At 45.4% G+C, this 12,973-nt stretch overlaps 1 protein-coding gene across 1 annotated transcript in view; it reads left to right on the top strand.

The window, feature by feature from the left end:
• Positions 1–1,398, top strand: part of LOC121918778 (cytochrome P450 2C19-like) — a 10,016-nt gene extending 8,618 nt beyond the window's left edge. The window contains exon 9 of the mRNA XM_042444769.1: positions 722–1,398. Coding sequence (XP_042300703.1) covers positions 722–903 — 182 coding nt within the window. The 3' untranslated portion in view covers positions 904–1,398. The remainder of the gene's footprint in view (positions 1–721) is intronic.
• Positions 1,399–12,973: the final 11,575 nt, after the last annotated feature.

The raw sequence follows: 12,973 nt of genomic DNA, 5'->3' as shown, positions 1-12,973 counted from the left end.
TGGTCAGTGTCTGTCGGACGTTGGCCACAGAGTTCCCGGGAGGACCTAGAGATTCCTAGAGAGAACACCTACTAGCCTTTAGCTCCTCCATCCAGTTCTATGGTCAGTGTCTGTCGACGTTGGGCCACAGAGTTGCCCCTGGAGGACCTAGAGATTCTAGAGAGGATAATAGCTAGGCCTTTGTAGTCCCCAGCGCAGTTCTATTGGTCAGTGTCTGTCGCGTTTGGCCACAGAGTGGCCCTGGAGGACCTAGAGATTCCTAGAGAGAACACTCTACGACGGCCTTGTAGCGTCCTCCATCGTTCAGGTCATATGGTTCCAGGGCTGTCTGTTGAAACTGCGCTGGAGGAGCTACAAAGGCCTAGCAGAGTGTTCTCTCTAGGAATCTCTAGGTCCTCCAGGACAACTCTGTGGCCAACGTCTGACAGACACTGACCATAGAACTGCGCTGGAGGAGCTACAAAGGCCGAGTAGAGTGTTCTCTCTAGGAATCTCTAGGTCCTCCAGGGTAACTCTTTGGCCAACGTCCGACAGACACTGACCATAGAACTGCACTGGAGGAGCTAAAAATGCCTACCAGAGTGTTCTCTCAGGAGATCCATATATGATCAGATATACATCCGTCCTCTGACATGGCAAAAAGACATGTGCAGATATGCTTCAGTTCCTTCTGTGACACTGTCTTCGTCTCTTCCCTTCCTCATGTTGGTTTCATTTTCAGGCAAGCGGATCTGTGTAGGAGAAGGCTTGGCCCGCATGGAGCTCTTCTTGTTCTTGACCACCATCCTCCAGAACTTCAAGCTGAAGCCCCTCACAGACCCCAAGGAGATCGACATTACACCTCTGATGAGTAGTACCACCAACATCCCCCGGCCCTATCGGCTCTGCGTTGTCCGTCGCTGAGAAGGCCACCTCCAGATGGCCTGGGATCTGGCAGAGGTTTTGAAGTCTGGGAAACTCTGCTTTGACATCTGCAGGGGAAGCAAAAGCATTGATGCCTGACAGCCACTGCAGAGCAAATGGAAAACGTGGGCTCCGACAAATCTGCACATGCACATGAGCATGGAGCTTAAGCTGCTTTAACTTTATGCTCCAATATGCTTGCATTCTGCCTAAAATTTTCTCTGTTGCAGCTGTTCCCAGACTTTGGTCCTCAGGATTTTTTGGGACTTTAGTTCCCAGAATTCCTGACTGTTGCCCAAGTGAGCTGGGGCTTCTGGGAGCTGAAGTCCAAAACACCTGAGGGACTAAAGTTTGGGAATCGTTGCTTTATTGTATTAAATTTTAAACTGTTTAATTTTGATTTTATTGGTGTGGCACCCTGAAATTCAAGAGGTAATCTAGGATGTAAATATCTCAATTAATGCAGTAGAATAAATAGCATTGCTTTAGAAGTGAGAAAGCTGTTTCCACTGAAAGGGAGACTTCCCTTTTTATGTCCTGAGTTGCTCACAATTCAGCCTCATTGGATGACTCTTACTCAAGGCTTTGTCTTTGGAGCTGGATCTTCAGAGCCTCTGCCATGGCTCCCTTTCCTTGACTTTCCGTTTGCTTTCTTCTCTCTCAGCCCTGAGCTGCTGCTCCCCAAAGTCCAGGGCTGGAGAAGGAACTATTATCAAATCACCTCAAGCCTGAAAGTAAACAGCACAGACCCGGTTGGTGGAGCATTTAGAGCTTGCTGAGAAAGGGATAAGCGATAGGACAGCTCTTCTCACATTGCCCTGATGGAGACCGATGGTGTGCTCACTTACCTTGGAATGCTACCTACAGTTCTGACCAACACCTCTCCAAAAATGGACATCATAGAGCTGGAAAAGGCATAGAAAAGAGCGGATGAGAGGCTCTCTCACGGGAGCAGCACTCTCAGAGTACCACTTTATTCCGCCTTGGTCAGGCCTGAGTTGGGGGAGGCAGAGAGAACAAAAGGTGTATTGAGATAGACTGGTAGAAGGATGGAGAGAATGTCTGGAAATGTTTAGAACATCATAGAATCCTAGAGCTGGAAGAGACCTCAAGAAGGGCCCTGATCCAGTCCAACCCCCTTCTTCTGCCATGCAGGAACTCACACTCAAAGCATCCCCATTGACAGAGGGCCATCCAGCCTCTGCTTAAAGACCTCTAAGGAAGGAGACTCCATTGCACTCTGAGGAAAGAGTCTCTTCCACTATCGAACAGCCCTGACTCTCAGGAAGTTCCTCCTAATGTTGAGGTGGAATCTCTTTTCCTGTAGCTTGCATCCATTGTTCCGGGTCCTGTTCTCTGGAGCAGCAGAAAATAAGCTTGCTCCCTCCTCAATATGACATCCCTTCAAATATTTAAACAGGGCGATCATATCCCCTCTTAACCTTCTCTTCTCCAGGCTAAACATCCCCAGCTCCCTGAGTCTCTCTTCCTAGGGCTCCATGCTTTCCAGGACCTTCACCATTTTAGTTGCCCTCCTTTGGACACATGTCTCCACTTTCTCAACATCCTTTTTGAATTGTTTTGCCCAGAACTGGACACAATATTATTCCAGGTGGGGCCTGAACAAAGCAGAATATAGTGGCACTATTACTTCCCTTGATCTAGACACTATACTTTTATTGATGCAGCCTAAAATCGCTTTGGCCTTTTTAGCTGCCGCATCACACTGTTGACTCATGTTCAACTTGTGCTCTACTTGGACTCCCAGATCCCTTTCACATGTAGTAGTTTCATTCAGCCAGGTGTCCCCCATAATCCTATATCTGTGCATTTCCTTTTGCTAGCCTTGACCCAGCTTTCCAATCTATCAAGGTCACTTTGAATCTTGATCCTTGCATGCCTGAAGGTTTCAGAAAGTTTCAGAACAACCTGACCCACCATTTCTTGAAATGTAAACAGGTTTTGCTGATGCCATTAAATGAATATGCTAATATAGATGTTTTGAAATTAACTAAGGGGGAGGAGGAAAATAGGGGTTTGGATCTCCTGTCTTTGTATGCATTTCTATAAATGCTTGACAATAACTGAATTTGGGACTGCTTCACTGCACCTTTACAGGAGCCCAGCCCTAAAATAAAAACCTGTGTCTTCTGCACATCAGTGGGTCAATTGTGGTTATTTCCCTAATCTGTCTGTTATCATCCATCTTTGGAGGTCTTTAAACAGCGGTTGGACAGCCATCTGTCCCAGGGATGGCTTTGATAGAGAGTTCCTGAATGGCAGAAGAATGGGGTTGGACTGGATCAGGGCCCTTTTTGGCCCGGATTTGATAGTTCTATAGTTCTCTGATGGCCAAGGCTCTAGTGTGCATCTCTTGGAGCCTTCCATGGAGATCCTCAGTCGGACAGCTAATAGCATCCCAGTCCCTTGTTGCCACTCTTCCTCTTCCAAGATGGCCTCCACCCAAGAGCCCCTCCAGCTGCTTTCTATGGGCTCTGAGTCCATCCAAGAGGGAAGAGGAGGAGGATGCCATCCACGGTGGGGAAGCGGCGTCCCCAGCACACCTCTGTTTGGCTCTGCCTCCTCCGCTGCCACCGGATGCTGCTATTGCCTCCTGTGACCCACTTTCTCAATGGTCAGCAATGACTCCATCAACCCAGCTCTCCCTGCCCCCTTTCATTCTTATGCTTCATCTCTTTCCTCACCTCTCCTCCCATTCCAGCCTACTTAAAGGTAAAAGTAAAGGTATTCCTGGTTGACAAGGTTGTCAAGTCGTGTCCATCCATAGGGGTCGGTCTCCATTCCTAAGTCAAAGAGCCAGTGTTCTCAGAGACTACTCAGTGATCATGGTGCCAGCATCATTGCACAGAACGCTGGTTACCCTCCCACTGGAGTGGTACCTGTTTATCTACTTGCATTTCCATGCTTTCAAGCTGCTAGGTTGGCAGAAGCTGGGACTAGCAAAGGGAGCTCACATGTCATGTGGCTCTTGGGCCTCAAAATGCCAGTCTTGCAATCAACAGAGTTAGCATCTTAACCACTTGAGCCACCGCATCCCTTATACAGGGATATATATATATATATATATATATATATATATATATATATATATGGATCCTACTTACCGTATATACTCGACTGTAAGTTGACTTCACATATAAGTCGAGGGCAGGGTTTGGGAGCCAAAATTAAGATTTTTATATGACTTGAGGGTTAGTCTTGGGTAAAATTTATTGCCAGATAACAAAGGATATAAAGGATGAAGCAAAGGAAAACTAAATACCAAAGCACTTATAAAGTTCCAGGAGGCATAACTGTTTGTGCTCATATTAAAAGCTGAATCGATGAGAGAATAGAGGGAAGTCAGTGCTTCCAGGACAGATTACTCTCTTGCTTTTCACCAGGGGATGGGGATGGTCCATATACACACACACACACACACACACCATATATAAACTATAAGTCAACCTCGTGTATAAGTCGAGGGCAAGTTTGGGGGCCAAAATTATGGATTTTGCTATGACCCTTGGATAAGTCCGGGGTAAAATTTAGGGGCATATAGAAAAGGAACTAAAGGAAAACAATGTCAAAGAAGGTATAAAATTATGTTATGTCTGTTCTTTGACATTGTTTACTCTTAAGACTGGATGGATGAGAGAATGGAGGGGGGTCAGTGCTTCACATACTATACTCTTGCTTTTCATCAGGAGAGAGTTCCCTCTTTTAAATAAGAGTTAATGTACAGTACTTACATTGACCCATGGATACGACGACGCAGGTTTTGGGGGTCAATTTTGATGTAATTTTCTAGACTCATACATGAGCATATACAGTATATACTTATATAGTGTAAATCTCCGCTTACATAATTGCGTGGTAGCTGAGCTACACCACCCTTCCTCTCTGTAGAGAAGTGTTAGGACTGCTGGTGTAGCTGCCAGGGGTCTGACTCTTGTCCCTTGTGCAACGGGGGATAAGGCCCAGGGGCTCTTTTCTGCCATTCCAGTGAATAAAGCCATACTTGTGGGGGCAAATGAGGAACAGTTATGCAGGAACCAAGAACACGCAACCCCATTTCTGCAAGTGTGAGGAGAATAAATCTCCTGAGTAATGGCCAAACAAAGAAGCACCACATGGGTAAGTGAAGTAGTACCTGCTCCAGCATGTCTAAGCCCAGAGGAAGTGGAAGGCCCTTTCTCCATCTTAACTGAGTTCCTGCATGGCAGAATAAAGGGGTCTCTTCCAACTATAGGCGTCTATGCCATCCTGTGCTTGGAGGGAGAGAGGAACCGGCAGCATCTGCTGAACTTGGTCCCCTTGCGCCCATTGCCATGCCCTCCTCCTTTTGGGTCATGGCTTCTTCTTCTTCTTCTTTTAGATTGTAACTCTCTGTGTTAAAATCTTTGGATCCAATTTTTTAAGTCTCTCTCAGTGGATTTCTGCAGACTGCTCTAACTGCAAGAAATGTCTCCAGAGCCAACGTCACAGATAAGGTAATAAGAACATTTTTGACACTGGCTGTCCTACCCTGAGAACATTCGTTCGTTCGCAGGAATGATGGTGTTTCAAAGGCTCTGTTCTTTTTAGAGATAAGAAACGACATGCATACAATGGAGAAGTGAAGACGTCAGCTTTGTTCGTGCACTTTATCTTGCCCTGTTTCTGTAACTGCAATCCTTATAAAATGCTACTGCTGTGAAATGAAGTTTCTTCATCAGAGGCATTGCTGCAAGGACATTGGACTGAAAGCAGTCCTGTTTTTCAGTGCATCCTTTGGCCAAAGACTTTGTGTGGTTCCTTTCTATCCAGGTATAAGGCAGGACTAATATCTTAGTCCAACCTACTGTAACTATGGTTTCCTTAGAGCCGTTGTATCTGCTTTGTCTGTCAAATCAAATTCCCTGCAGAATCAATGCATGAGTTGGGACTGAGCTCCAGGTCGCCCCAAACTAAACACACATTTGTTGGAGCTACTGCAGGAAGTTGACATAGGACTTTATGACACGATGAAAACCGGAAGGTTAACCGAGGGTAAATCTGAGGTCATCCCTGGTGTTTCATGTTATTTTGCAAGAGAATAGCAAACAACATCCCAGCCATTCTGACGGCAATCCACTCGCAATCGCAAGTCATCCCAGGAACAGCTAAATTCGGAAAACTATCAAATTTCTCAATCCTTTTGCACGGAGAATTTGCAGTCAATTCTCATTTGGCTTGGTATGAAATGCTCCTCTTGATGGGCCATGGATTTTCTTCGTTACAAACAAGCGACAATTGCCATGATCCTTGGTTGCGATTTTCCTTCCTGCATCTCCTTTCTTCTTTAAAGGACACACACAAAAACAACAGTCAAACAAGCCCCAATGCGCGGCTCACACTCAAAATGCCTCCCTTCCCAAACCCACCGCTTTGAACCCAAAGATGTCCCTCAAAGACAGTCAATGACAACAACTCAAGTGGAGCATGTGCAAAAAAAGGTACTTCCCAAGCTAGCAACAGGGGTTTGTCCTCACCCATTTGATACCCAAATTTGCATTGAACCCTACGTAATGTGCTTTTAATACCCTTGTTGTGCTCTGTGTGTGATAAGCATTAGCCAATTGGCTTGCTTTTCCCGGATGCCAGCACTTCAACCATTTTCGGGATGGAAGCACATAGGTCCCCGGGTGAAAAAGGTCCATAGTCTCTGTGCAGGAACTGAGTGCAGCTTCACCCTCCGTCCATCACATTCCCCAGCATCTAATTCACAGGAATCATCCTGCCTCAGTCCCAGTTCATCCAATTGCTTGCAAACGTCCATGTTGGGAGCTTCCTTATCTCTTATGCTAGCTGATCCCATGGTTTAACTGTTCTGAGTGGAGAAACCTTCCTCTTTTGTTGTTCTGTGCCTTCAAGTCATTCCTGACCTACGGAGACCCTAAGGTGAAGCTATTGTGGGGTTTTTTGGCACGATCTCTAGACCTCCTGTTGGGACATTCCCAGGTCTCTCAGATCCAACTGTTCATGCTGTTTTTATTGTTATTTGGTTGTGATCTGGACCCATGGCGACTCTGTGGATGAGACCTCTCCAAGACTGCCTATGCTCCACTGCTGCAAATTCATACCCAGGACCTCTTCCTCCACAGAGCCCAGCCTCCATCTGGCCTGTGGCCTTCCTCTCTTTCTGTCCTCCACCTTTCCTGGCATTATTGCTTTTTCCAGTGAGTTGTGCCTCCTCATGATGTGGCCAAAGTACAACAGCCTTAGTTTGGTCATCTTGGTTTCTTCCAGGGAGATAGCTGGCTTGATCTGCTCCAGGCTCCATTGGTTTGTCCTTTTGGCTGCTGTCCATGGGATCCTCAGCACTCTTCTCCAGCCTCACATTATCTCAAAGGAATTAATCCTCTTCCTATCCAGTTTCTTAGCTGCCCAGCTCTCCCATCTATCCCTGGTAATAGGGAATACGATGGTTTGTGTGATTCTCACTTTCCTCCTCAGTTGTATGTCGTTACATTTTAGGATATGTTCTAGTTCTCTCCTAGCTGCCTTCCCTATCTTTAGTCTTCTTATGATTTCTTGACTGCAGTCCCCACTGATCAATATTTGATCCCAGGAATGGAAATCCTTTGACTGTTTCTGTTTCCTCATTGTCCAGGTTGAACCTGTGAAGGTCCTCGGTGGTCATTGTCTTTGTTTTCTTTATGTTCAATAATAAGCCTGCCTTTGCACTTTCTGCCTTGATCTTCTTTAGCAGGTATTCCAGGTCTGTGAGGTTTTCTGCTAGTACAGTGTGCCCTTGTTTTATGGGGGGATCTGTTCCGGACCCCCTCGCGTAAAACAAGAAGGGCGTATACTTGAGCCCCATTACAAGTAATGGAGCTTGTGCTTGCAGCAGCATGCAGTGGCGTGTGGTGGCGGCAGCTCACATGTGCCATGGGCACACATGCTATTGTTTCTTCCAGCATATGCTGAAAGCAGCGTATAATGCACTTGCGTATGACACGGGTGCACTGTATTATGGTGTCATCTGCGTATCTGAGATTGTTGATGTTCCTCCTATTTTCACTCCTCCTTCTTCTGTATCCAAGCCTGCTTTCCTTACAATATGTTCTGCTTATAAGTTGAACAGAAAGGGTGAAAGGATGCAGCCTTGTCTGACTCCTTTCCCAATGGGGAACCATTCTGTTTCTCCATGTTCTCTCTTGACAGTGCCCTATTGACCTATAAAGCCCTAAATGGCTTGGGCCCAGGGTACTTGGAGGACCGCCTCTCCCCACATAATCCGCCCCACACACTTAGATCATCTGGGACAAATCTGTTGGAGGTCCCTAGGTCAAATCTTGCACGGACCTCACAGAGAGCCTTTACCATCGCTGCCCCTTCACTTTGGAATAAGCTCCCTGTAGAGCTTCGCTCCGCCGCCTCATTAGTTCTCTTTAAGAAAAATCTGAAAACGTGTTTATTTCGGCTGGCCTTCCCACCTTAGTTAATTGTGTGTTTTCCCGCCCTTAGTCTCCCTTACGACCCTGGACCATTGTAAATTGACTTCTCTTTCTTTTGCCCTTGTCCTGTGTATTTTATCAATTTCCTGTTCCCATTCTTTGTAGTAATGTTTTTAACTTTTATATTGAATTTTTTCTTTTATTTTGTATTGTAACGTTTTTAAATTTTGTAAGCCGCCTTGATCATTTTATGGAAAGGCGGGGTAAAAATAAAATTTATTATTATTATTATTATTATTAATTATTAATGCCGCTGTAATATTACTCCTAGGTGTACCAATGATCAGTCCGGCTGCCGTGGTTTGAACTAATTGAAGTTTTGAAACAAGGTACGAAGGCAGTCCAATGTAGGGCAGATTGCTAAAGTCCTCCATGCCGCATGACGATGATATCTAGGTTCTGGGTAGTTTTCATTCTTTTGTTTTGATCTCAGGCTATAGATAATTCAATAACATTTGTTTCTCGTACAAGATTCAGTTTCGCATCCAGGTACTCATCTTTCAAGCAAATCAACTTCAGCATTTCCCTAAAGATTAGCTTCAGTTTTGAACACTGAGCAAATTTTTCATTACAGGAGAATAAATATATGCCTTTATAGGACTTTTCTGTATATTTCATACATTGCGGAGATATATCATCCCAAATAGACATTTGCAGAGACATTTGCATATTTTAAGGCATGGGTGGTTGAATCTGTGAAAAATAAATATGTGAATATGGAGGGCCAACAACAAAATCCCATTCCCTAAATTTGGATTGCAAGCCCCTAGTGGCAGAGACCCTAACCCAAACCCCAAACCCCTAACCCTGACCCCAACCCCAACTATAAAATCCCATTTCCGAAATTTGGATTCTAAGACTGGTAGCAGGGACCCTAACCCTAATCCTAACTCCAACCCCAACCTGAACCCCTAACCCTAACACAGATTATAAAATCCCAGTCCCTAAATTTGGGATTCCCTAAATTTGGATTGCAAGACCCTGGTGGCAGGGACCCGAACCCTAACCCCAAACCCTAACCCTGACCCCAACTATACAATCCCGCTGCGTAAATTTGGATTGTAATCCCCAGGTGGAAGAAACCCCAATCCTAATCCTAACCCTACTCCTAATCCTAACCCAGATTATAAAATTCCATTCCGTAAATTTGGATTGTAAGCCTCTGTTAAGAGGGACTCTACATGAAACCGTTGGGCATCTCTTTTCCTGGGGCTTGCATTCATTGCTCCATTGGGTCCTGTTTTCTGGAGCAGCAGAAAACAAGCTTGCTCCCTCCTCAACATGAATCCCTTCAAATAATTAAACAAGGCTACCCTATCATAGAATCATAGAATCATAGAATCATAGAGTTGGAAGAGACCACTAGGGCCATCCAGTCCAACCCCCTTCTGCCATGCAGGAAATCCAAATCAAAGCATCCCTGACAGATGGCCATCCAGCCTCTGTTTAAAGACCTCCAAGGAAGGAGACTCTATCACCTTCCGAGGAAGGAGTGCATTCCACTGTCGAACAGCCCTTACTGTCAGGAAGGTCCTCCTAATGTTCAAGTGGAATCTCTTTTCCTGTAGCTTGCATCCATTGCTCCATTGAGTCCTGTTCTCTGGAGCAGCAGAAAACAAGCTTGCTCCCTCCTCAATATGACATCCTTTCAAATATTTAAACAGGGCTATCATATCACCTCTTAACCTTCTCTTCTCCAGGCTAAACATCCCCAGCTCCCTAAGTCGTTCCTCATAGGGCATGGTTTCCAGACCCTTCACCATTTTTGTCGCCCTCCTTTGGACACGCTCCAGTTTCTCAATGTCCTTTCTGAATTGTGGCGCCCAGAACTGGACACAGTATTCTAGGTGGGGCCTGACCAGAGCAGAATACAGTGGCACTATTACTTCCCTTGATCTAGACACTATACTTCTATTGATGCAGCCTAAAATTGCATTGGCCTTTTTAGCTGCCGCATCACACTGTTCACTCATGTTCAACTTGTGGTCTACTTGGACTCTCAGATCCCTTTCACACGTAGTTTCATTCAGCCAGGTCTCCCCCATAATCCTATATCTGTGCTTTTCATTTTTCTGCCCTAAGTGACTTACATTTCTCCATGTTGAATTTCATTTTGTTAGCTGTGGCCCAGCTTTCTAGTCTATTCAGGTCATTTTGAATCTTGATCCTGTCCTCTGGAGTATTAGCTATTCCCCCTAATTTGGTATCATCTGCAAATTTGATAAGTATGCTCCCAATTCTGTCATCCAGGTCATTGATAAAGATGTTGAATAGCACTGGGCCCAGGACAGAGCCCTGTGGGACCCCACTGGTTACTTCTCTCCAGGATGAAAAGGAGCCATTGTTGAGCACCCTTTGGGTTCGGCTGGTCAACCAGTTACAGATCCGTTTAACAGTTCCTTTGTCTAGCCCACATTTTACAAGCTTGTTTGCAAGAATGTCATGGGGAACTTTGTCAAAGGCCTTACTGAAATCAAGATATACTATATCCACAGCATTCCCTTCATTTTATCAAAGGAAGAGATTAGGTTTGTCTGGCATGACTTCTTTCTCTGAAACCCATGTTGACTTTTTGTGATTATGGCATTGCCTTCTAGATGTTCACAGACTCTCTGTTTAATGATCTGCTCCAGAATCTTTCCTAGTACTGATGTCAGACTAACTGGACGATAATTGTTGGGATCCTCTTTTTTCCCCTTTTTGAAGATGGGGACAACGTTTGCCCTCCGCCAGTCTGCTGGGATCTCTCCTGTTCTCCAGGAGTCCTCAAAGACTATTATTGCCAATGGTTCCGATATGACATTTGCCAGTTCTTTTAATACCCTTGGATGGAGTTCATCTGGTCCCGGAGACTTAAATTCATTTAGATTAATAAGGTGTTCCTCTACTATCTCTTTACTTATTCTGTACTGAAATGCCCCTATTCTGTCCTCTGCTCCATTATCCTCAGGTTGAGCCTCTTTTCCTTTTCTGCTGTTTGCTCTGAGGGCAAGTTTCTGGCTCACTTCCTCTGAGCAAAACAAAAAGCCATCTTCACTGGTGTAAATATCTCTGACATATAGTGCTATTCCTCCTCCTTTCTTGTTTGGCCTATTTCTCTTTAAAAGGTTATACCCCTCTATTTCCACTTTCCAATCATGAGACTCATCCCACCAGGTTTCAGTGAGGCCTATTATATCATATTTGCTTTGTTGTACTAGGAGTTCGAGTTCATCTTGCTTATTTCCCATGCTCTGTGCATTAGTGTAGAGACATTTAAGACAATGTGTTCCCTTTACTTGCTGCTTGTGCAAGTTTTTTTGCCTCCCACTGTTGGGTCCTTGCACTGTTTGCCTTGTTTCCTCTATGTCTGACTATTTTCGCCATCCCTTTCGCCTTCCTTAATATTGTCTCCCTTCCCCTCGGAACTCAGTTTAAAGCTCTCCTGATCAAGTTCTTGAGACTGTTGGCAAAAACATTTCTTCCAACTGGCGTGAGATGCAACCCGTCTGTTGCAAGAAGTCCCTCCTCATGGAACCGCAGCCCATGATCGAAGAATCCAAATCCTTCTCGGCGGCACCATCTGCGAAGCCAGTTGTTCACATCTGCTATTTTCCTCTCCCTTCCTGGACCATGCCCTTCAACTGGCAGAAGAGACGAGATGACAACCTGTACATCCATTCCTTTCAGCTTCCTACCAAGCGCCTCGTAATCCCTTTTGATGTTCTGAAGACTGTGTCTTGCAGTATCATTAGTTCCCACGTGGACCAAAAGGAAGGGTATTGGTCAGAAGGCTTGACCAGTCTTGTCAGCCTCTCTGTCACATCCCGGATCTTTGCACCTGGAAGACAACACACCTCTCGAGACATCTTGTCAGACCTACAAATCACTGCTTCTGTACCCCTGAGCAAGGAGTCCCCCACTACGACCACATGCCTCCTCCGAGGCTTAGCAGCGACTGTTCCCTCGGGTGGGACTCTCAGGCTCCCCTGCTCTGTCCCTGAAGTCTGTCCATGCTGCTCTTCTTCATCCTCCTTGATAAGAGAAAGAGCTTCGAATCGATTCTCTAGCTGCAAGCTCCCCGAACAATTCTTTATTGGCTTACTTCTCTTTGTGACATTCCTCCAGCTGTCTGCCTCCTGTGTATGGCAAGTGACCTCTTCCACCTGAGCATCTTCCTCTGCGTGGTACTCATCCAAGATTGTTAGTTCTATTGTGTCCAGGAAATCCTCCTGCTCCCTAATATGCTGAAGTGTAGCTACTCTGGACTCCAGCTGCTGCACTTTCTCCTCCAAGAGTGCTACCAACTTGCACTTGGTGCATGTGAAGTTCTCCACTTCTGTAGGCAAGAAGAGAAACATCCCACAAGAGTTGCAGGTGACTGCGGCAGATCCCTCGTTGTCCATACTGCAAAGTCTTTAGTAATGAATATAGCAGTCAATCTACTGGGAATACTTCTTTAAAGGAAAGTACTGGCTGCTATCTTACACTTAAAGGGAAGGTTCTGTTTCAATATCTGATTCTAACCTGATGCCACTTGAGCAGAGTTGTTGAGTTAAAGAAAACTAAAATTCGGTCTTAAAATGGCTGCCAAGCAGCTCCTTCTCCTC

The sequence above is a fragment of the Sceloporus undulatus genome, chromosome 1 (assembly GCF_019175285.1).
Source record: "Sceloporus undulatus isolate JIND9_A2432 ecotype Alabama chromosome 1, SceUnd_v1.1, whole genome shotgun sequence".
In the NCBI taxonomy this organism is placed as follows: domain Eukaryota; kingdom Metazoa; phylum Chordata; class Lepidosauria; order Squamata; family Phrynosomatidae; genus Sceloporus; species Sceloporus undulatus.
Note: the sequence above shows the minus strand (reverse complement) of the source record. Positions and strands in the feature narration are given on the sequence as shown.